The sequence below is a fragment of the Chrysemys picta genome, chromosome 7, assembly GCF_011386835.1.
Source record: "Chrysemys picta bellii isolate R12L10 chromosome 7, ASM1138683v2, whole genome shotgun sequence".
In the NCBI taxonomy this organism is placed as follows: Eukaryota; Metazoa; Chordata; order Testudines; family Emydidae; genus Chrysemys; species Chrysemys picta.
Genome location: NC_088797.1, coordinates 49,408,726 through 49,432,508, shown reverse-complemented (window position 1 = coordinate 49,432,508; position 23,783 = coordinate 49,408,726). Strand labels below are relative to the sequence as shown.

The window sequence follows — 23,783 nt, the reverse complement described above, 5'->3', positions numbered from 1 at the left end:
GGACGATGGTTATTCAGAGGTTGAATCGTACCGTCCCACACACACACACAGGAGCGACAGGGTGAAGTGTTCTCAATCCAGCCAGGCAGGAGATCTGACAGAGCAGGGACATGCCTCTAGTTCTGACCCTCAGAAGCCAGGCTGCTGCTTCCTGGCCAGGCAGTAGGGTCTGTGTAACCCAGCTGTGGTCTTTCCCAGCAGGGTGTGGCATGTGGGGTCAGATCCTCTGCTGGATGAAGTCACATCCCTGCAGCTCCTCTAGCGTACACCAGCTGGAGAGGTGGCCGGCACCCTTTAGTGGGGTACCTGCTTCCTAGCAACAGAGGCTGTCCAAGGCTGTATCCTGTAGTGTCCCTCCTGCACGGGTCGCTACAGGGGCTGGTGCAGTGAGATTTGGTGCGGGGAAGCGATGCAGAAAGGACTGAGGGAGACTGGTGCTGCTCGGCACCCAGCTCATTCTATGCCTCGCGTTCCCCTCCCCTCATGGCCAAGGGCAGAGCAAAGAAGCCCCTGTTTCCCCTCCCACCCGCCATGGCCCCGGGGATGGCCTGCAAGGTGGCGTGCGAGGGACCCCTCTGCGTGGGGCCGGCTTCCCCACGCACGTTGTAGCGCGGCGTCAGTTTCTTGATGTCATTGAGAGCCACATCGATTCCCATCACGCCCAGGATGAGCTGGTTCTGCAAGAAGCAGACAAAGCGGCATCAGCCCCAGGATCGAGGGCAGAGCTGTGGGCATCCCGTGGGGGCAGGAGCATGGGTGCCATTCTACTCCCTTAATGGGTGCAAAACACACACACACAAACACACACGCTTGGATTTGGAGGGCCTGCTGCAGATCAATGCAGAAACTTCACACCGGCAGCCCACTCAGCTTCCACAGAAGCGCTCTGAGCAGCTGCCCTTCCTTCCCTGAGCCCAGACGCAAAGACTCATGACCCAGCAGTCCCGTCTGCACTGGGACTGGAGACGGTGCTAGCTCCTTAGGAAAACCACACAGCGCAGCTTCAAATCTCAGTGCCAAGGAGAGAGCCGTGGGAGAGGCTGGTTCTCATGGGCCCGTTCCCCCTACAGCTTTCTGCTTAACTCCTCCATGTACATCTGGGGCATCTCTGATACCAGGGCTCTGTCAAGGGAGCAGTGAATGACTAATACAGAAGTTATTATCCACTCACCCTGGAGATGTGGCTTGTTTCTCTCTTTCTCACAGCTTTCCGTCTCTAGGCATCTTCATCCCAAAGTACTTTACAGACTCAACATATTATGCACTCCCCCCTCCACCCCAATACTGACATGCAGCCAGCTCTGAGGTGGAATTTAGTAATTATTATATAGTGTAATGGATCTGCAAAGCAGGGGACTACAGTTCTCACCAGCCCTCTTCTCCTGGCTGGGTAAGGGAAAGATCCTGAATGAGGAAGTGCCCAGGGCTCTGTTTGGGAGTGAGGGCCGCATGGCAGCAGGGAGCTGCAGAGAGGCCCCAGAACTATGGCCAAAGCTGCAGGTGGAACAGGCTGTGACTGCCGGACGTCACACCTGGGTGCAGCTCTGGGTGGGATTTATGGGGGGAGCAGCAGCGGCTGGGCAGGGAGTCAGTGCAAAGGGGCCCCAGTGAGAGACACTAACTGAGTCTGACTTGGAAACCCACAAATGCTTATTTGCTTGAACAGAAACTGGACTGGAGAGAGCACCCCAGGCATCAGGATTGCCCCAGGGACCCGAACAGGAAGGCTATGGCTCATCAGGGCTAGCACCTACAAGGCCTAGCTGCTGTGCTTGCCTCCAAGATGCAGTACACTGGGCACGCTACTGGCACTCTTGGGCTTGGGGTACGGAGTAACCCCAATAAGTACAAAGGCAACGCAGCAACACTACAAGCAGGAAGAGAAGATGACCACAGTTCAACATTAGGGGGCTTGTGAAGCAGGCCTAATGTACTCACTAAAATGAAGACAGAACAGCTCAACTCCTCAAAGACACTTAGGCGTCAAACTCCCCTCAGGAGTTAGGCACCTAAATGTACCTTGGGAAAGGAACCAGCTGTCAAGGTCTGGATCCAGATCTGAAGTTTCTAAAAGTTTGGCTCCAGATTTTGGTGCAGGGCCCACCTCTGCGCAGGACACGTCCACTCCCTTCTCCACCCTCACACATCCTGCCCTGCTGCTGTTCCCCTTGAAGAGACACCAGTGCCCACAGCTGCCGTCCCGCTTGATGTGGGACAGGACAGGCTGCTTCAGCAGGCAATAGACCAGCTCCCCGTCCTTGTTGCTTACCCAGTTGGGAAACAGATCGCTGGCTGCTTCGAAACACAAAATGCAGCGGCAGTGCCACTCCTACAGTGATCAATCCAGAGCAGTACAAAGAGGGGAGCACGACACTGGGGGAGAGGAGGCTGAGCCAGTGCGGAGCAGTGAGTTGGGGGGGGGGGGTGGAATTAGGGCACCATTGCTGGGGGTCTGGTTAGCAAGGGCTATGTGTCGCATTTGCTCGTTGCTTTGTGTTTCACCTGCCTGCCCCTGGGAGCTGCCCAGAATTCACCCCCACCACCTCCCTTGTCAGGCAGCACCCGACTCCCCTTCAGCTGGCGGCCTGCTCTTCGTTATACTGGAGCAAATCTGTGGGCACCTGGGGCTTTCCTCGCATCCCTGTGGTCTGGGCCATGACCGCTTGAGAGCGCACAGCAGCAGAGGCAGGCCCAGGCTCTGGCTCTGCTAGTCCACGGGGTGGGTGCAGGTGGGAGGATTGGTGCTAGAGCAGCCAGTCTAGAGATGCCAGCCACCTGAGTATAAGAGTTGTGCAGCCAGCCCCAGTGGGAATGGTGGATCCCTGTTAGGGGAGAGGCGGGGGTGTGTGCCCCAGCTCTGCTCTCCCTTCCCACCCTTCCTTCACCACCGCTGTGGCTGAGCCCCTCCTAGCGGTGCTCCTGCCCTCGCCAGCGCCCACCGTTGGCTACATCCAGTGACACAGCATCCCTGGAAAGGGTCGTGAGCATCTCCCAAATGAGCGCAGGCTGCTGGCCCAGCAACGGATCCCTATGCAGCACCCCAGGATCTCGTCACATGCCGCAGCTGGAACTCCAGCCTTTTCTTTGGTTCCCGGCACAAACAGCCACCACGGCACACGTGGCTCCCTCAACCCCCTGCGGGTTGGCACAAGCTGGGTCTAGCTGCACAACTTTTGTACTTTAATATTGTATCAACCCAGGAAACTACAATAGGTGGCAAGAAAGCCCAGTGGGAAGGGGGCCGGGGGAAGAGCTCCATTCTGGATATGGAGCCATAAATTGGTTCACTAACCCCCACCACTACTTTCCTCACCTGCCCTGTCTCCCTGATCTGCAAACAGGCTCCACTGAGTAACGGAGCCACTGCTCCATCTCTCTACACCCCACCCTCCCCCTTGCCCCTGCAGCCCCTCTGAGGACATCCGTAGCTGCTGGGGTGAATGCAGCATCTCAGCTGACCCAGCCCTGCCCTTTTGGGTGGGTTATCAGCATCCTCATGGCTCTGGTTCCATTCCCAGGGAATTACAATGAAAATTAAACCAGCCCCAACCTCCCTGGTCACATGGTGCTGGCTCCGCCTCCTTGGCACCAGCTGCCACCTTGCATGCAAAGAAGCTACAAACACGTGAAGTTCTTTTCTGCTCCATGCCTCTCCCCCGGGATGTGATTGCAAGGGGAGGGCAGGGGTCCCGAGGCACCTCCCTGCAAGGTAGCAGCCTGTGCAGCCCTATGATACAGTCTGGGCATGTAGTGGCACGTTGGGTATGGATGCAGGCAGCCGGATGGAAAGCTCCCTGGAGCTCTGGTCAAACTCTAGCGTTAGCAACCAGCAGGGCCTAGTGACTGCAGAGGACCAGCTAACCCAGCACCACTCTACAGCCACAAACAAAAATCATCCTTTATTTAACCCAGCAGGCAGGGAAAGGCCAAATAACCAGAATTTAGACCCAGATCCACAAAGGTATTTAGGCTCCTAACTTCCGCTGATTTCCTGACATCCAGGCTGCACCGATACCCTCCAGCTTTGGGGGGGGGGGGGGGACTGTGACCCCATGGCTCAGCTGTGCTTCTTCTAGAGCTTTGCCATCACCAGAAACATCTGAGCAATACCCCCTCGCCCTTCCCTGCCTCTCGCATACGCACGTCCTTGCGCCGACACACACTGAGCAGTGGGGAGATCGTGGAATTGGAGGCATCCCATCTCCCGTGATGATGCTATCCACTGACACAGATGCTTTGGTCCCAGGATCACAAAGTGTTTTACCAACGGTAATTAGTGGAGCCTTTCGCACTTGCCCCTTTCACGGAAGGGATAAAAAGGGACCCAGCTCTAGACACAGCCCCTGCTGGGGTGGAAAGCAGCAGCTGTTCAACAGCACACAGCAGTCTATACAACAGTTCATGGTGAGAAGGGAAGAATATCATATCCAGTGGGAGCTGGTAAAACAGGGAGGCAGGCTAGGAATTTGGCCAAAGACCAGGGCAAACAGCCCTTCCATTTCACAAAGCAGCAAGGCATTTTTAAATCTCAAGACCTTGATTTTCCATCTCATGCAAAAGGGGGAGGGGGATCTTTGCAAGCAGGTTCAAGGCTGGGACAGGGAAACTACCACCTGCTGGGCAGTCATCACTAAGGCTAAGATTATGCCACGGAGGTCGCAGAAGTCACAGAATCCATGACTTCCAGCGACCTTTGTGACATTGGGGGCCCCGCAGCTGACCAGCTGCTGCCAGCAACAGGGGACCCTGCAACAGCCCAGCCTCCGCGGGCGACAGGGGACCCTCTGGCGGGACCCCCCCGCAACTTACTGGCCACTGCCGTTGGTGGCGACCCCTGAGCTGCCCAGACGCTGCCATTGGCAGGGGTCCCCCCACAGCTCCCAGCCACCGGTGGCAGAGGGATCCTAGAGCTGATTAGTGGCTGCTGGCAGGGGTTCCCGCACAGCTCCCAGCCACCGGTGGCAGAGGGATCCTAGAGCTGATTAGTGGCTGCTGGCATGGGTCCCCGCACAGCTCCCAGCCACTGCGGGTGGTGGGGGACCCCTCCCAGCCACTGGGCAATGGGGTCCCTGCAGCTCCCAGCTGCTGCGGGGGGTGGGGGTCAGGATGCTGGACCCTTCTCTCTCCCCATTTTGTCAGGGATGTTTTTAGTAAAAGTCAGTGATAGGTCACGGCTGCCATGATTTTTTGTTTATTGCCCATGACCTGTCACTGACTTTTACTAAAAATATCCATGACAAAATCGTAGCCTTACTCTTCACCACCTCCTGCAGCACCGAGTGTTGTTATGCGACATCTCCCATCCCAGTACTGACCCACCCCAAGTCTGCTTAGCTTGGGAGAAAGGCTGAGCTTGCAGCAAAAGGTAGCACGCCTGAGAGAATTCGTGCATGGGCTCCCTGCCCAGCCAATGACTCCAGCGATTGTCTCCAGCACGAGAAGATGGGCAGGGAACAGAAAACAGCCAGAGCAAACGAGGTACCAAGTCCAACACGTGTCCATCTCTCTTGCTAGTTTTCTGGCCAGATTTATTTGTGATCTGAGCTGTCCTCTTCCTCTTTAAAACCCAGCAGGGACTCGCCCCAGCTGGCCCCAAACGCCCCAATCTCCCACTCCTCTTGTCCCTGTGCTCTCCGCCTCTCTCCATGCCATCTCTCACCCACGGGCACAAGGGCCACGGCCTCTGCAGCTGCTGCTGGCTGAGCCAGCCTCCCTGCATCTCTCCACTTTCTAGTCTCATTGGAAGATGAACCTTTCCTCCTCTCCCACTGGCTCCTGGTCCCCCCATCACTGTTTGGGATGCAGTTGGAATTGACACACACTATGCACAGTAACGCTGGGTTGTGTTTTGTCTCTCTCTCCACCACACACACACACGCACGACTCAATTCTCCACTCCCACTGGATTGGCCCCAGTGTGACCCCACTGACACCCCTGCAGTTTCTCTTAGTTTACAGGGGTGCATGAGCCCCTGGAGCGGGAGAGAGGACGGTAACATTTCTTACCTTCCTGTTGCTGCTGCCATCCTCCGTGAGGTTAAACACTGGCAGGGTGCCGGTCACCATCAAGCCCAGGCCCTGGACAGAGAAAGGAAAGGCAACCAGTCAAGCAAGATCTCGGGCATGTGTGCTCTGGTCTGACAGTTCCTTCGCAGGCTCCGCGCCACTGCTGGCCTGGGCCCATTGCATGGCTGGGGAAATCTGGGCGTTTATCCCAGGCTGGGACAGACACCAGAGAACAGAGCTGGTGAGCTGCAGTACTGAGCCCTGGGGGTCCGCTGTGCTGATGAGGATCTGCTACCTGAGTCTGGCTTGACACACCTCCCACCGTGAAGTTCTGAAGGGGGGTCGCCATGTGGTTTCCTTTTGGTACCAGCAGAGCGACTGTAAATCTACCCTGACAGTTCTGCGTCCTGTGGGGGGTAATTCCCAGGACTGTTCACATGTTGCAGGGCTACCAGGTCCCTGCCAGGGGCTAGCAGCTCCCAGCTCTCTGACTGAGGAGCCTAAAGCATTATCATAACCCCTGTTTATTGGAAACCAAAGCTAAACGTCCATGGAGCAGCACCGAGCAAGCAGCGGTTCCAACAGCTGGGGGAGGGAAAGGACAGGTGGGTGCGATGGGGAAAGGGCTCGCTTCTGTCTTGCTTACCAGAGCATCCTGATAGACATTGGTCCATTGAACCTGTTTTGCTTTGTTCCCTGCCAGGACCATGGGTCTCCCCAGCACGTCCAGGTACTCCTGCAGACACAAGGAGAGAGGCCAGCTGTGAGACAGAGACAGGCACCCCCTCCCCACCGCTAGTCAGAGATGGGCACACACAGTCCCAGCCCTGCTGGGAGCAGTGAGAGGAGAAACGCTGGCTCATATGCAGGGTATGTGACAGAGCCCAGTCCAGGGGGATCCCTCCACCTTTGCTCCCCCACATCCCTGGCTACTCCTAGCACTAGCAGAGATGTGGGCCTTCCTGCTTTCAGTTTCTTAGCCCTGGTCCCATCCTCAGTGGGCTATGGGCTCCGCTCCAGTGCTGCCAGCCCAGCCTCTCAGCTGCCCCTCAATCCCACAGTGCCTGCTTCCATTCTGGCTCTCCTGTTGGAAATGGCTGACATCAGCCAGAGGGACTCTTAGCCGGGGGCTCCACGCAATCTCATAGCATGCAACGGTGTCTGCCTGGCTGATCTGGGTGTGGCTAAGTCTTTGTCTCGCCTGAGGCTGGGAAGGATGAGAACAGCCACACCAGTACTTCCCCTTTAAAGGCAGGTATAGCAACCCTGCAACATGGTCGGCTGCCTCCCAAGCTCTCTCTTGCTGCCAGGGGTGGCTCCTGCAGTACCCTGCCTCAGTTTCCCCATCACTCAGTAACTCCATAGAGATTTGTGTCCAGTAAAAACGCCCCTCCTTGGGGGCTGGTTTACTGCCATCAAATAAACTCAAACATAAAGTCTCCTCTGCCCCACTTTCCCACAGGGCCTAGCCCCCCCTCCTTCCAAGACCTGTTTGCCTTTTTAGAGTCCCAAGCTGGGCACAGCCCCTCTGTCCTGGGAGCCTCCTTCCTCCCTGCCGCATCTGCAGGCATCTGCCAACCTCCTGCAGCGCCTTCTTGCTCCAGGCCTCCCCAAGGTCGGATCAGGTCACCGGACCCACTAGCCACATGTCAAGGCTAATTCCCCACTCTGGCACTTCAAGTGCAGAAGGTGGAGGCCCGTAAGGATTCTAAAAATTAATACCTGCCACTCCAGGCTTGTATTAAACTCCCAATGTTACAGCTTTTCTCTGACCTTGGCTTGGTAAATGCTGCCGCCACCCTAGTGAAAACTGCCTCTTGCAAATCCTGGAAAAACTCACTTGGGAAGTTTTCCCTGAGGCCCCTCATTTTTTCCACCCCTCCCTTGGGGAAGCCGAGAAAGAAAACAAACAAAAGGGAAACCCAACTGTTGCCACCAGCTAATTGAAAAACATATGCACAGACTTTTTAAGACACAAAACCAATCAGGTTTTTAAAAAAGGTAAATTTTATTAAAAAAAGAAAGGAAACACATCTAGAAAATCAGCTATTGCTAAATGTTATAGAGCACACCGAAAAAATTCCTTCCCGGAAAAAATAAAACTGCTTACCGGGAACCTGCTCTTCTGTTTGTCTTCCACCAAGTACCGGCCGCTGCACCTGGCTACCTTCCTCCTGGCTCGAGAAGAGCTCCTGGCTGCATGGCTCCAGGGATTCCGGGGTGTCTCCATCCAGCCCACCACCATCATTCCCGTTTTCCTCCTCCTCCCCCCCCCCCCCCCCCCCCCCCCACCGGCTCTGAAGTGTCCATGGTGGTGCTCGGAGTGGAGGTGGGCTTAACCCCAAGTATTGCATCCAGCTCTTTGTAGAATCGGCAGGTCGCGGGGGAGCACCCGAGCGGCTGTTTGCGTCACGGGCTTTGCGATAGGCACTGCGCAGCTCCTTCACTTTAATCCTGCACTGTAGGGCGTCCCGGTCATGGTCCCTTTCCATCATGTCCTTTGATATCTTCCCAAAGGTATTGTAATTCCTATGGCTGGAGCGCAGCTGGGACTGTACAGTTTCCTCCCCCCAAACACTGATGAGGTCCAGCAACTCGCCATTGCTCCATGCTGGGGCTCGCTTGGCGCGTGGAGGCATGGTCACCTGGAAAAATTCGCTGATAGCACTCCACGCCACGCCGGGCTGAGCAAACAGGAAGGGGATTTTTAAAATTCCCGGGGAATGTAAAGGGTCGGTCACATGGTTGGTTACCTGAGGCCAGAGCAGTAGAGTTTGAACTGATGACCAGAGTGGCTAGAACAGGCATTGTGGGATACTGCCGAATAATTCTGGAGGCCATTCACAGCGCATTGGGCGGCCACACTGGCGCCGCAGTGCTGCAGTGGCAGCGCTGCACTCGCTATTCCTCTCGGAAAGGTGGAATACATGCAGCGCTGCAACCACGGAGATACAGCGCTGCAAATGCCTTGCCAGTGTGGACGGGGAGTGAGTTACAGCGCTGGGGGCGGCTTTACAGCGCTGCAACTCGCAAGTGTAGCCAAGGTCCAAGAAGTCCCCTCGGAGCTGGACTGCGCACGTGGGGGCAGACGGGGGAGGGACTCGCACTGGACAATTCTTTCTCTGTCTCCTCTACTGTCACCATGACACTCGCCTTTCTCTGGGCATGTACAGGCTCTGTGTCATTGCAGGGTCCTTCCTTCTGCCCCCCGCCGGCAGAGAACCTCCCCCACCAACACATCCCCCAACCAGTGCAACGCCGGACACTGACAGCAGCATTGACAAGCATTCAGCATTGACTCAGGCACACAGGTTAAGGCCAGTTTTGGGGATCAACTTGAGACTCCTTAAAGGGGCAGGATTTCCAGTCGATGGGTGCTCCCCACTCTCTGACACCCATGCCCCTTTGAGGAGTCTCAAGTTGAGCCCCCCAAATCACTAGCCCCTTTTGAACACCTAGGCCTGAGCATCCAGTGTAGGGAATGTTTTGTGGGGGAAGTCTCCAGCTCCTGCTTCTGGGAGGCAGTGTGGCCTAGTGGATAGAGCACTGGGTTGGCATTTAGGAGACCTGGGTGCTGTTCCTAGCTCTGCCATGCTGGGTGACCTTGTGCAACTCACAGCCTCACTCTGTGCCTCAGTTTCCCCATCTGTAAAATGAGGATCATGGCACTGCTCTCCCTTTGTAAAGCACTTTGAAATGTGCTAATGGAAAGAGTGATGTAACAGTGCCCATCTCCCCTCTCATTCACTCACCCTTTACTACCCCCGTGGCAGCACTCCTGCTCTATACTGCTGGGACACAGAGCACAACCAGGCCCGAAATGGCTCCCATGGGGAAGTAGCTTTTTGTCCTACAGGCTCGGGAAGGATTTAAGCAGCTGAGCCCCACCAGCACTGCAGAAGGAGGGTGGTGAGGGGAGCACCAGGAGTGATGCGAACCACACCCAATCATTTCTAAATCCTTTCTAAACCAGCATCTCCCTGGGTGCCAGAGTAGGGGGAAGGACTGGGGACAGACTGGAGGCTCAGTGCTTTCGGCCACCTGCCCAAGTGCATTAGGGGGCAGCGTTTGCCAATCAGCCCTCCCTTCTCCCCAAATCGATTAACCCCCTCCAACCTCCCCACCGCAGGTTGCCATGGAGAGAGCAGCAGGCCCTGCGGGGGCTGTATTCTTTCTGGATGACAAGAGAGAGAAGCAAGGAGAAGGCATGGAGCAGGAGGGAGCCATGCAGCCAGAAAGAGAAAGCATAGCTCCTAGGAGAACACCAGGGATGGCATTAAAGCTGTATCCACACTCACCGTTTACCCCCGTGGGAGAACTATCTATCTAAACTGCTTACATGGCCCCCGTCGTATCTGGGCGCCTGACACTCTTTCATGTATTTTTATCCCATCCCTATTCCGCAAGGCAGGGCTGGTATCTCCAACCTGGGGCTCAGTGTTGCATGGGACAGAGCAGGGAACCGAACCCTGGTCGCCTGCCAGCGCTCTAACTGCTGGGCCATCCTTTCTCTCCACTCAGCTGCAGCACCGGGTCATTGAGCCCTGCTCTGAGCAGGCCTGAGCCCCCACAGGACAGCAATGGCACAGTTGTCCGGCGGCAACCTTGCGGAGTTGTTTAAAATTAGAGCATTGGAGGTGAATGCTGAAAGAAACCGACCTCCGGGCTCTTACCGCTGTGGGTACACCCCACTCTCCATGAGTATGCGGATCCGCACCCGTGACAACCAGCTGGAAACAAGAGCGCTAAGGGCACATCTTCCCTGCAGCCGCGGGGCCTGGCTGCAGCTCGTGTAGATGTACCAAGCGAGCTGGGTGCAGAAGCCTGAGTGATTCCACAGGGTTCCAGGCGGGCTCGTGCAGCCCGCGATGGCGCCTGCGTTGCCATGGTTTCAGTGCTCCGGAACCCAAGCAAAGCAAGATTCAGGCTAGCTGAGGTCCGTCAATATGAGCGGCAATCCCAGCCTGTGCTTGCAGTGTAGATACACAGCGAGAAAGGTTCTCAGCTCTGCCGCAGATACCCTGTGAGACGCTTCGCCCTGTGCCTTTCCCCACTGGCACAGCCATGGGGGACTGAGAGGAGAGATCTGTCTGGACAGGCGGCCGTGAGTACCCTGCAGAAATGGGATTGAAGGGTGGAGACGATCACTGGCTGGCAAAGGAGGCGGCAGGAGGAAGTGAAGGCAAAGAATGGAGAAGAGGAAAGCAAGCGCTGTCAGCCACACGGAAAGAATTCAAAGCAAACGGCAAATTCCAGCGCAAAGCGTGGCCACGCAAGAGATGCCCCCTCCGCTGTGGTGCCCAGGCCATACTGGGCCTTGGATCAGGCCCACAAACCGCCGGCTGGCAGCGAGTCTCCGCTGGCCAGCTGCTCTGGGTGCACCATGCACTGGGTCACACTCCTGGAAGGCTGGCGGGGCTGGGAGGGATATTCCCATGTTCCAGTCTGAATCGGAAACATTCACTGTAGGCCAAACGCTCTGAGGAGTGCTGGGGGGCTGTGCCAGAGAAAGGGAGGGTCCCAGGCAGCACCGAGGGCTCAGGGGTCTCTCTCTGCCCCCTCAGGCTGCCTCCCTTTTGTGTTTGTTGGCACACCTTCGCACAGCAACTCTGCATCACGGGATGCGTCTCCGCCCTGGGAGGCAGCATTAAGAAGTGGCATTACATCACCATGGGCCCGATGCGATGCGGCACCGTGGAAGCATACGGTTCAATAGCCAGCTCTACCGCAGGCCTTGGGCCCATCACACCCTCTCCTTACTACGTGCCCAGCCACATCTGGGACTCCGTCATTTTCCTCAAGGCCAGGCTGGGGGATATGGGACAAACCACCAAACCCTTCTGTGAGCGGCACTACAGGTAAGAGGTAGGGACAAGGAGCCACTTCTTCCAGAACATCCACTTCTTGCCTCCCACCCTGTTCACACTGTCCTATGGGCCCCCTAAGAAAACCTACAGTTGCACCATGTATGGGGGGCCCTTTGGCAAACTGCAGGGCTGCAAGATGCAGTCCCGTCCCCGATCCTGAGTGACCACTGGGTCAAGAACATGGCAGTGACCCCATCAGAGCCCGGTGGGAACGTCAGCAGGGGAAATGGATATGATGGGTAAGCCCAGCCGTTCACCACATGCAGCAGGGACCCAGCATGGCGAGGTGCTGGCCAAGCCCTTCCAACTGATTGTGGAGGAGTCTCTGCCGTGTGGTAGGATGAATGGCTCTGGATGGCCAGGAGCACCATGGGTCGGCCGGGATGGGGCTGAGAATGGCTCAGGCACCAGCTCAGCAATTCTCCAAACGGTGCTGTCAGAGCCCTGAGAAATGTCTTTGGTACGTGAACGCCGGTTACATATGATGTTCATGTTACTCTGTAGACCTGGGTGGAGAGCAGGAACTGAACCAACGACCTCTGGATCTTAAAAGCAGGAGCCTCAATGGCTGGAGTTCAAAGATCCGACCCAGACCCGTGTTGGGCTCAGCAGCCTCTCTCTGGCTCAGCCACCACTGAAGTGGGTGCAGTTCCACCGCATGATGAACCACGGAGGTGTAGTGAGGGAGACGATAATCGCAGACGATGCTGGAGGACAGGACTGGTTGCCCAGCAAAATGGTGCCTGGCTTATCACATCCTCAGCAAAACTCTCAGTTCCAATGGGAAGGTTTGCCCGAGGGAGGACTGCAGGATCAGGCCCATAGTTGGATCAGACAAACAGTAGTCTGGAGCACGTCCAGACGAACACGCTGGCGATTTAGATTTTTGAATATGGGGAGCAGCAGACGCCAATGAGCTCAGTAACGTGACATCTGTCACTAGCACAGCAGCTTCACTTTACTACCCTCTGTTCCAACCAATCTACTCTGCCTCACGCCAGGCACTAAGAACGGGGGACACAAATGGCTACATTATCCCGCCCGAGCAACCCCTCTCAGAGCCATTACATGGATGGAGTTTGACTTTTCAGGAGAAATGCGACAGACTCCGGGGCCATCTGAGCTCAGATTCAAGACAGCAGTGTGCTTTGTGTTAGTGTGGTTCTGATCTTGTTTTACACTTAATTTCAAAGGGATACAATTACTGCTCTGCAGCTGAGACGTTAAATGCCGAGAACGGATGCCTCTGAGAAACGAGTGCATTGTAGCTCTGCATTGCTGGTTGAGGTCTTTTTAGTTGTTTTCTTGTTTCTGAGCTATTAGGGGCCGTGTTTTCAAGCTGAGATTCTCATAAAATCACCTGACTCCAAAAGCTAGGAGGTGAAGGAACTCATCAAATCTGCAAGACTTGTAATCCACAGATTCCAAGGCCAGAAGGGAGCACTGTGATCATCTAGCCTGGCCTCCTGTATAGCACAGGCCAGAGACCTGCCCCACAATCATTCCTTTCAAACTAGTGCAGACCTTTACCAAAAAAATCCAAATCTTGATTTAAAAGTTGCTGGTGATGGAGAATCCACCATGGTGTCTGGAAATCATTCCAATGGTCAATTACTCTCACTTAACAATTTACGCCTTATTGCCAGTCTGAATTTGGCTAGCTTCATCTTCCAGCCATTGGACTGCGTAAGACCTTTGTGTGCCAGCCTGAAGAGCCCATTAGCAAATATTTGTTCCTCAGGAAGGTACTTACAGACTGTGATCAAGTTGCCCCTTACTCTTCAATTTGTTAAGCTAAATAGGTTGAGCTCTTTGGGTATGTGGACACTGCAGCCTTCCTTCATGTAGACAGACCCGCTTTAGTGGGGCTCACGGTAGTGTGCTAAAGATAGCAGTGTGGGTGTGTTGGCGTGGGCTGCACCTGGGGCTCTCAAGGCTAAAATCATAGACTCTCAGGGTTGGAAGAGACCTCAGGAGGTCATCTAGTCCAACCCCCTGCTCAAAGCAGGACCAATCCCCAGACATATTTTTGCCCCAGATCCCTAAATGGCCCCCTTAAGGATTGAACTCACAAGGCTGGGTTTAGCAGGCTGTCATAACTATAAAGGGAAGGGTAACAGCTCTCCTGTGTACAGTACTATAAAATCCCTCCTGGCCAGAGACTCCAAAATCCTTTTACCTGTAAAGGGTTAAGAAGCTCAGGTAACCTGGCTGACATCTGACCCAAAGGACCAATAAGGGGACAAGATACTTTCAAATCTTGGTCGGGGGAAGGCTTTTGTTTGTGCTCTTTGTTTGGGAAGTTGTTCTCTCTTGGGACTGAGAGGGACCAGACATCAATCCAGGTTCTCCAAATCTTTCTGAACAAGTCTCTCATATTTCAAACTTGTAAATTAACAGCCAGGCAAGGCGTGTTAGTTTATCTTTGTTTTCTCAACTTGTAAATGTACCTTTTACTAGAGTGTTTATCTCTGTTTGCTGTACTTTGAACCTAAGGCTAGAGGGGGGTCCTCTGAGCTCTTTAAGTTTGATTACCCTGTAAAGTTATTTTTCCATCCTGATTTTACAGAGAGGATTTTTACCTTTTTCTTTAATTAAAAGCCTTCTGTTTAAGAACCTGATTGATTTTTCTTTGTTTTTAGATCCAAGGGGGTTGGATCTTGATCCACCAGGAGTTGGTGGGAGGAAGGAGGGGGGATGGTTAATTTCTCCTTGTTTTAAGATCTAAGGGCTTTGGATCTGTATTCACCAGGGAATTGGTGAAGAGTCTCTCAAGGCTACCCAGGGAAGGGAATTAGCATTTTGGGAGTGGTGGCAGCAAACCAGATCTAAGCTGGTAGTTAAGCTTAGAAGTTTTCATGCAGGCCCCCACATTTGTACCCTAAAGTTCAAAGTGGGGAAGCAGCCTTGACATGGTGGCAGCGCGGTGGGATCATTTTAAACCAAAAGCCAGTAAGATTTTTTTTTCTCCTTTCTAGCTGCTTGGAAAGCAGAGCTGAAGGTAGATGCATATCTTATCTCTCCTTGCCTGAAGGCAGAGGTGTTAAGTTTTTTTTAACAAGGGTCTTTGTTAAGAGAAGGGTTCAATCGGTGAGCAAACAACTGGTAAAAGGAATTTACAAGCTGAATTGTTTTTTTTCTTTCTACCTCTCGGGGATAGCTAGTTAGAAAGTCTCTGTTACCTCAGCAGCAGCCCGAGCTGAGTGCATCCCAGTTTCAGTCAACTGCAGAGGGGTATGGCCCAGCACAAGAAAACAGGAAAATGACTACCAAAGAAGTAGCTAACAAAATAGAAGTGGCCAGACTAGAAGCAGAAGAAAATGAAAAAAAAAACATCAGAGACTGCTTCAATTAAAAAAACTCGAGCAAGAAGCTGAAGAGAAAGCCAAAGAGGAGGCCCATGAAAGAGAAGAGAAAGCCAAAGAGGAGGCCCACAAGAGAGCTATGGAGCTGAAAGAAAAAGAGATAAAGCATGAACTGGAATTAGCACGGGCTGAGCCGGTTATACTAGCCAATCCTAACAACCCCTCTCCAGGTACTCCTTCCCATCCCAGAAAATTCCCCACCTACAAGGCAGACGATGATAGTGAGGCCTTCTTAGAAAATTTTGAAAGGGCCTGCCTTGAATACAGCATCACTACAGACCAGTACATGGTAGAGCTGAGGCCGCAGCTCAGTGGACCCTTAGCAGAGGTGGCGGCTGAAATGCCTAAGGAACACATGAACAGTTATGAACTTTTTAAAAACAAGGCCAGAATCAGAATGGGGCTAACACCTGAGCATGCCCGTCGGCGGTTCAGAGCCCTAAGGTGGAAACCTGATGTGTCATTTACCCGACGTGCCTACCACATTGGGAAAAATTGAGATGCCTAGATATCAGGAGCAAATGTTAAATCTATGGAAGAGTTGCCCTTCCTAATGCAAATGGAGCAGTTTTTAGAGGGTGTTCCTGAGGAAATAGAAAGGTACATCCTAGATGGGAAGCCCAAAACTGTAACCGAGGCGGGGGAGATTGGAGCCAAATGGGTGGAGGTGGCAGAAAAGAAAAAAACTAGTAGAAGCTGGAGCGAATATCAGAAGGGGCAACCCGAAACCAAACCTTACCACCGGGGACAACCCAAGGCCCCACCCACATCCCAAGGGAAACCCCAGACGCCTTCTCACCCCACCACACCAGTCTCCACCAACCAACATCGCCCCGGGGATACCTTAGCAGGGCAATGTTTTAAATGTAATGAACTGGGACATATAAAGGCTTATTGCCCCAAGAACCCCAACCGATTACAGTTCATTACACCACAATCAAACCAAAGATCCCCAGACCCAGATGCCTCTCTCATACCCTCGGAGCGAAGGGAAACCTTGAGAGTGAGCGGAAAGAAGGTTATCGCTTGGAGGGACACTGGGGCACAAGTGTCAACTATCCACCAATCCCTAGTGGACCCCAAACTCATCAACCCGGAGGTTCCAGTGACAATTCAACCCTTCATGTCACAGTCTGTAACCTTGCCTACAGCCAAGTTGCATGTCCAGTACAAGGGCTGGTCAGGAATGTGGACTTTTGCAGTCTATGACAATTATCCCATCCCCATGCTGCTGGAGGAAGACTTGGTCAACCAGGTGAAGCTAGCCAAGAGGGTGGGAATAGTCACCCGCAGCCAGGCTAAGCAAGCTTGCACCCCCATCCCTGTTCCTGAGCCGTCCACCAGGGCCCCGTCTGTGTTACCAGAGACCCAGACAAAGGTGGTGGAACAGGATCCCCTGCCAACGACTGCAACAGCCGTAGTGGATCCAATCCCAGAGACCCAGCCAAAGCCAGGCCCAGAACTGGAACTGGCAACGCAACCAGCACCAGAACCATTGCCAGCACTGAGTCCAGCGCTTGCAAACCCGTCTACAACTCCAACGCCAGAGGGCACTAGTGAGCCTGAACTGGCGGAAGCAGCAGATAACCCTACCCAAGAGGCTCAGCCAGAGCCTGAGATACCACATAGTGCACCAGCGGACATCGGTTCACAGTCAACGGAAACAGCCCCAGCACCTGCATCGCTTCCAGAGGGACCAAGCCCAAGTCCACAGTCCAAGGAGGAACTGATGTCTCCAGCATCAAGGGAACAGTTCCAGGCCGAGCAGGAAGCAGAGGACAGCCTTCAGAAAGCTTGGGCGGCGGCACGGAGCACCCCACCGCCTCTCAGCTCTTCTAACCGATCCCGGTTTGTTGTAGAACAAGGACTTTTATACAAGGAGACTCTTTCTGCTGGGCACCAGGAAGACTGGCATCCTCAAAGACAGTTGGTAGTTCCCACTAAGTATCGGGTAAAGCTCTTGAGCTTAGCCAATGAGCATCCGAGTGGCCATTCTGGGGTGAACTGAACCAAAGACCGGTTGGGGAAGTCCTTCCACTGGGAGGGAATGGGCAAGGACGTTGCTAATTATGTCCGGTCTTGTGAGGTGTGCCAACGAGTGGGAAAGCCCCAAGACCAGGTTAAAGCCCCTCTCCAGCCACTACCCATAATTGAGGTCCCATTTCAGCGAGCAGCTGTGGATATTCTGGGTCCTTTCCCAAAGAAGACCCCCAGAGGAATGCAGTACATACTGACTTTCATGGATTTTGCTACCCGATGGCCGGAAGCAGTATCCTTAAGCAATACCAGGGCTAAAAGTGTGTGCCAGGCATTAGCAGACATTTTTGCCAGGGTAGGTTGGCCTTCCGACATCCTTACCGATTCGGGAACTAATTTCCTGGCAGGCACCATGAAAAACCTGTGGGAAGCTCATGGGGTGAATCACTTGGTTGCCACCCCTTACCACCATCAAACCAATGGAAAAATTGTGGAAAAATTGGAAAGAGTCCAACGGAGGGCAACAAAAATGATTAGGGGTCTGGAACACATGACTTATGAGGAGAGGCTGAGGGAACTGGGATTGTTTAGTCTCCAGAAGAGAAGAATGAGGGGGGATTTGATAGCAGCCTTCAACTACCTGAAGGGGGGTTCCAAAGAGGATGGAGCTCGGCTGTTCTCAGTGGTGGCAGATGACAGAACAAGGAGCAATGGTCTCAAGTTGCAGTGGGGGAGGTCCAGGTTGGATATTAGGAAACACTATTTCACTAGGAGGATGGTGAAACACTGGAATGCGTTACCTAGGGAGGTGGTGGAGTCTCCTTCCTTGGAGGTTTTTAAGGCCCGGCTTGACAAAGCCCTGGCTGGGATGATTTAGTTGGGAATTGGTCCTGCTTTGAGCAGGGGGTTGGACTAGATGACCTCTTGAGGTCCCTTCCAACCCTGATATTCTATGATTCTATGATTCTATGAATGGCCTGGTGGAGAGGTTTAATGGAACTTTGGGGGCCATGATACGTAAATTCGTAAATGAACACTCCAATGATTGGGACCTAGTGTTGCAGCAGTTGCTTTTTGCCTACAGGGCTGTACCACATCCCAGTTTAGGGTTTTCACCATTTGAACTTGTGTATGGCCGCAAGGTTAAGGGGCCATTACAGTTGGTGAAGCAGCAATGGGAGGGGTTTACGCCTTCTCCAGGAACTAACATTCTAGACTTTGTAAGCAACCTACAAAGCACCCTCCGACACTATTTAGCCCTTGCTAAAGAAAACCTAAAGGACGCTCAGGAAGAGCAAAAGGCCTGGTATGATAAACATTCCAGAGAACGGTCCTTCAAAGTAGGAGACCAAGTCATGGTCTTAAAGGCGCTCCAGGCCCATAAAATGGAAGCGTCGTGGGAAGGACCATTCACGGTCCAGGAGGGCCTAGGAGCTGTTAACTATCTCATAGCCTCCCCCACCTCCAACATAAAGCCTAAGGTATACCATGTTAATTCTCTTAAGCCCTTTTATTCCAGAGAATTAAAGGTTTCCCAGTTTACAGACCAGGAAACAGATGATGCGGAGTGGCCTGAAGGTGTCTACTACGAAGGAAAAAGGGATGGTGGCGTGGAAGAGGTGAACCTCTCCGCGACCCTTGGACGTCTGCAGCGACAGCAGATCAAGGAACTGTGCACAAGCTTTGCACCAATTTTCTCAGCCACTCCAGGACAGACCGAACGGGCATACCACTCCACTGACACAGGTAATGCTCACCCAATTAGAACCCCACCCTACCGGGAGTCACCTCATGCCCAAACTGCTATACAAAGGGAGATCCAGGACATGCTACAGATGGGTATAATCCGCCCCTCTAACAGTGCATGGGCATCTCCAGTGGTTCTAGTTCCCAAACCAGATGGGGAAATACGCTTTTGCGTGGACTACCGTAAGCTAAATGCTGTAACTCGTCCTGATAACTATCCAATACCACGCACAGATGAGCTATTGGAGAAATTGGGACATGCCCAATTCATCTCTACTTTAGACTTAACCAAAGGGTACTGGCAAGTACCACTAGATGAACCCGCTAAGGAAAGGTCAGCCTTCGTCACCCAGGCAGGGGTGTATGAATTCAGTGTACTCCCTTTCGGGTTGCGAAATGCACCCGCCACCTTCCAAAGACTTGTAGATGGTCTCCTAGCGGGATTGGGAGAATCTGCAGTTGCCTACCTCGATGATGTGGCCATTTTTTCTGATTCATGGACAGAACACCTGGAGCACCTGGAAAAAGTCTTCGAGTGCATCCGGCAGGCAGGGCTAACTGTTAAGGCTAAAAAGTGTCAAATAGGCCAAAACAGAGTGACTTACCTGGGGCACCAGGTGGGTCAAGGAACTATAAATCCCCTACAGGCCAAAGTGGATGCTATCCAAAAGTGGCCGGTTCCAAAGTCAAAGAAACAGGTCCAATCCTTCTTAGGCTTGGCCGGATATTATAGGCGATTTGTACCACACTACAGCCAAATCACCGCCCCGCTGACAGACCTAACCAGAAAGAAACAGCCAAATGCAGTTCAGTGGACTGATGAGTGTCAAAAGGCCTTTAACCAGCTTAAGGCGACACTCATGTCTGACCCTGTGCTAAGGGCCCCAGACTTTGACAAACCGTTCCTAGTAACCACAGATGCATCCGAGCGGGGCATGGGAGCAGTTTTAATGCAGGAAGGACCGGATCAAGAATTCCATCCTGTCGTGTTTCTCAGCAAGAAACTGTCTGAGAGGGAAAGCCACTGGTCAATCAGCGAAAACGAATGCTACGCCATTGTGTACGCGCTGGAAAAGCTACGTCCATATGTTTGGGGACGGCGTTTCCAACTACAAACAGACCATGCTGCGCTACAGTGGCTTCATACCGCCAAGGGGAATAACAAAAAACTTCTTCGGTGGAGTTTAGCTCTCCAAGATTTTGATTTTGAAATACAACACATTTCAGGAGCTTCTAACAAAGTGGCTGATGCACTCTCCCGGGAAAGTTTCCCAGAGTCAACTGGTTAAAGATTATTCTTGGAACGGAACATATTGTTAGTTTTTATATAATCAGTAGTATGTCTAAAGGTACATGTGTCTTATTAACTCTGTTTTCTCCTAGAGCTCCAGGAAGAAATCACAGCCAGTGTGGAACCGGATGTCCAACACTATCTGTGATTTGGGGGGCGTGTCATAACTATAAAGAGAAGGGTGTAACAGCTCTCCTGTGTACAGTACTATAAAATCCCTCCTGGCCAGAGACTCCAAAATCCTTTTACCTGTAAAGGGTTAAGAAGCTCAGGTAACCTGGCTGACATCTGACCCAAAGGACCAATAAGGGGACAAGATACTTTCAAATCTTGGTCGGGGGAAGGCTTTTGTTTGTGCTCTTTGTTTGTGAAGTTGTTCGCTCTTGGGACTGAGAGGGACCAGACATCAATCCAGGTTCTCCAAATCTTTCTGAACAAGTCTCTCATATTTCAAACTTGTAAGTAAACAGCCAGGCAAGGCGTGTTAGTTTATCTTTGTTTTCTCAACTTGTAAATGTACCTTTTGCTAGAGTGTTTATCTCTGTTTGCTGTACTTTGAACCTAAGGCTAGAGGGGGGGGTGGTCCTCTGAGCTCTTTAAGTTTGATTACCCTGTAAAGTTATTTTTCCATCCTGATTTTACAGAGAGGATTTTTACCTTTTTCTTTAATTAAAAGCCTTCTGTTTAAGAACCTGATTGATTTTTCTTTGTTTTTAGATCCAAGGGGGTTGGATCTTGATCCACCAGGAGTTGGTGGGAGGAAGGAGGGGGGATGGTTAATTTCTCCTTGTTTTAAGATCCAAGGGGTTTGGATCTGTATTCACCAGGGAATTGGTGAAGGTCTCTCTAGGCTACCCAGGGAAGGGAATTAGCATTTTGGGAGCGATGGCAGTGAATCAGATCTAAGCTGGTAGTTAAGCTTAGAAGTTTTCATGCAGGCCCCCACATTTGTACCCTAAAGTTCAAAGTGGGGAAGCAGCCTTGACACAGGCCAATGCTCAAATCACCCAGCTATCCTCCCCCTAGAGGGTCAGGTGGGCTGGAGCCCCCAAGCTGTAACATCACACTGCTATTTTTAATAATGCATGCTAGCACGGCTGGAGTCTGTCTACCCGGGCTGGGAAGCTCATGCCAGTGGCAGGGCAGATGTACCCTATGAGTCTATCGCTATAAGGCAGATTCACTAGCCCTTTACTCATTCCTATGGCTCTTCTCTGACCCCACTCCACTGTATCAACATCCTTCTTGGCTGGTGGGTCCCAGAACAGGACACCAGATTCCAGAAGTGGCCGCACCAGTGCCAAACAGAGAAACAGAGGGTTGGCAACGCTGCCCGAGAGAAAGATTTTGTCACTTGCACCTTTACTCTCAGGCCAGGTCCTCAGCAGCACCAGCTCAGGATATGGCCCATGATTTTCAAACTGACCATGTGTCACTTAGGACATGCCTGTGCCATGCAACATTCCCTGATCGTAACCCTCTGCTCTGGGCTCTGCTCTGCATACAGCACCCGTCCCCCATTGGACTGCTCAGTACCCATACAGGGCTCCCCATCTGTCCCATTCTCCATCTCTATAGGATAGGCTATACCTACACCCTACTCCAGAGTCATGGAACCTGGATGTGGGGAGCACATGGCACCTGAACCCTACTCAAGGATGGGATGGCGGGGGGGACAACACGACACCCGGACCCTACCCCAGGATGGGATGGCGGGGGGGGACAACACGACACTTGGACCCTACCCCAGGATGGGATGGCAGGGGGGACAACACGACACCCGGACCCTACCCCAGGATGGGGGCAAGGGGTGGGGACACCAGGACTTTATTTGCTCCCCATCCTTGCTGGTTTCCCTTCGAGTATCCAACACTTCAGCTGCAGAGAAATCAAGGAAAGGCAAAGGGAGCAGAAAACTGCCCCCACAGATGAGGAGAAGGAGAACCAGGGGAAGAGCAGAACATCCCCAGCCATTCAGCGAGGCAAGGGGACAGGCCAGCCCCCAGCGTCCCATGGACAACCTTGTGCAACCAGCTGAAACTCACTCACTCTCCCATTCATTTCCCCCTCCCTCTTTTGCCATGTTGTTTTGCAATTGTCTGGCTGGAATGCCTGGGTGGGCTGTGAACAGAAGGCCACTAGCCCAGCCTGGCAGCCCCATTTGCCGGGTGCTAGTAACTTGTCCCCAGCTCTCACTTGACGCCTGTCACCTTGAACAGCCTGACAGATCAGCTGGCGCAGCTGGCGCCGCTCGCTCCGCTCCATGTGGATTAAAGTACAAAGTTTAATAACTAGCCACTTAAGGAGGGAAGGGAAAAAAAGTTCCAAGAAGTGGGCCATTCGTTTCAATAATGCGGCTCATCAGGCTCTGTGACAGGTACCCAGTCTCTGCTCTCCTTTCCCAACGTGGACTCAGGTCACGCTGAAATGGGTCTGGGGGCCCCAGTTGGGCACACCATAGATATCTGCCTGCATTGTGTACTCAGCAATTCAGGGTGCTTGGGGGTTTGGCCTTGGGAAAGATTCAAGGCTGGGACAGCAGGGCGAGTGGGTTGCAGGTGGGGACTTAGAGGCATCTGCAGAGCAGGGTGGAATGGCCTGGCAGGGTTTGCAGCTTGCAGATTTCATAGATCCCAAGGTCAGAAGGGGACACTGTGGTCACACAGGAGATCAGACTAGATAACCCCGGCCAGCGAACTTCCCCAGAATAATTCCTATTGTACCAGTGCAGAGTCCAAGGGGTAGGCGAGAGGTTCTACAAAACACAGCCAGTCTGTATTTAAAAATCGCCAGTGATGGATGCGCTGTTCTTGGGGTTGGGGGTGAGAGAGGAGACATTTCTCCCAGTGAAGTCTGGTTGGATCAGAGCCAGCTCTGGCCCTTTGATCTGACTCAATTTGGCCCCAGTCCTGGGCAGAGGGAAGTTCCTGGGCCCCTGCCAGCACCGGCACATCTGTCCCCACACTTCTGAGGTGGTGCTGCCTGTGTGCCAGAGATGTGTTCGAGCCCCGCTGCAGGAACAGGGGTAAAACCTTCAGCGGTGAAGGCTGCGTCCGCTCTAGCATTCCTCACTTGATCTACCATCACTGCAGCTCCCGTGGCATGCTGGCAGCTCTGGGGTAGAGGAGGCACCAGCAGCATTCTACCCCTGTGCTCAGTGTCATGCTAGCCAGCAGGGCGGCAAAAATGCTGGCAGCCAGCGTGAGCCAGGGCCCTTACTCTGGGGCAACACTGGTGCTGGGGCAGCAGTGGGGGATTCAAGGGGAGAAATCCCCCACTGCTGCCCCAGCACCAGTGTTGCCCCAGAGTAAGGCCCAGCCAGCCCTGTCCATGGGCGACATTACCGGGCTCGCTGGCAGACAATCCAGCAGCTGGGAGATGAAGCCAGCTAAGGACAACCTGGAAAGAGGTGCCTGTGTGTAAGAGTGAGGGCGATTAACTCCCCTTTGGATTGGCTTCTCCTCCATCAGCTGGAGTCCTACCCCAGCACTGGGTGTCTCTCTCAAAGCCCAAGCCACTGGGTCCAATGCA

General features: G+C 53.2%; 1 protein-coding gene across 2 annotated transcripts in view; it reads right to left on the bottom strand.

The window, feature by feature from the left end:
* Nucleotides 1-23,783, bottom strand: part of CACNA2D2 (calcium voltage-gated channel auxiliary subunit alpha2delta 2) — a 590,375-nt gene that overhangs the window by 47,208 nt on the left and 519,384 nt on the right. For both annotated transcript variants that reach the window (XM_042861788.2, XM_042861789.2), the window contains exons 15-17: nt 6,653-6,742; nt 6,007-6,078; nt 603-677 (exon numbers count right to left, since the gene is read on the bottom strand). In XM_042861788.2, the coding sequence (XP_042717722.2) occupies nt 603-677; nt 6,007-6,078; nt 6,653-6,742 (237 nt within the window). The remainder of the gene's footprint in view (nt 1-602; nt 678-6,006; nt 6,079-6,652; nt 6,743-23,783) is intronic.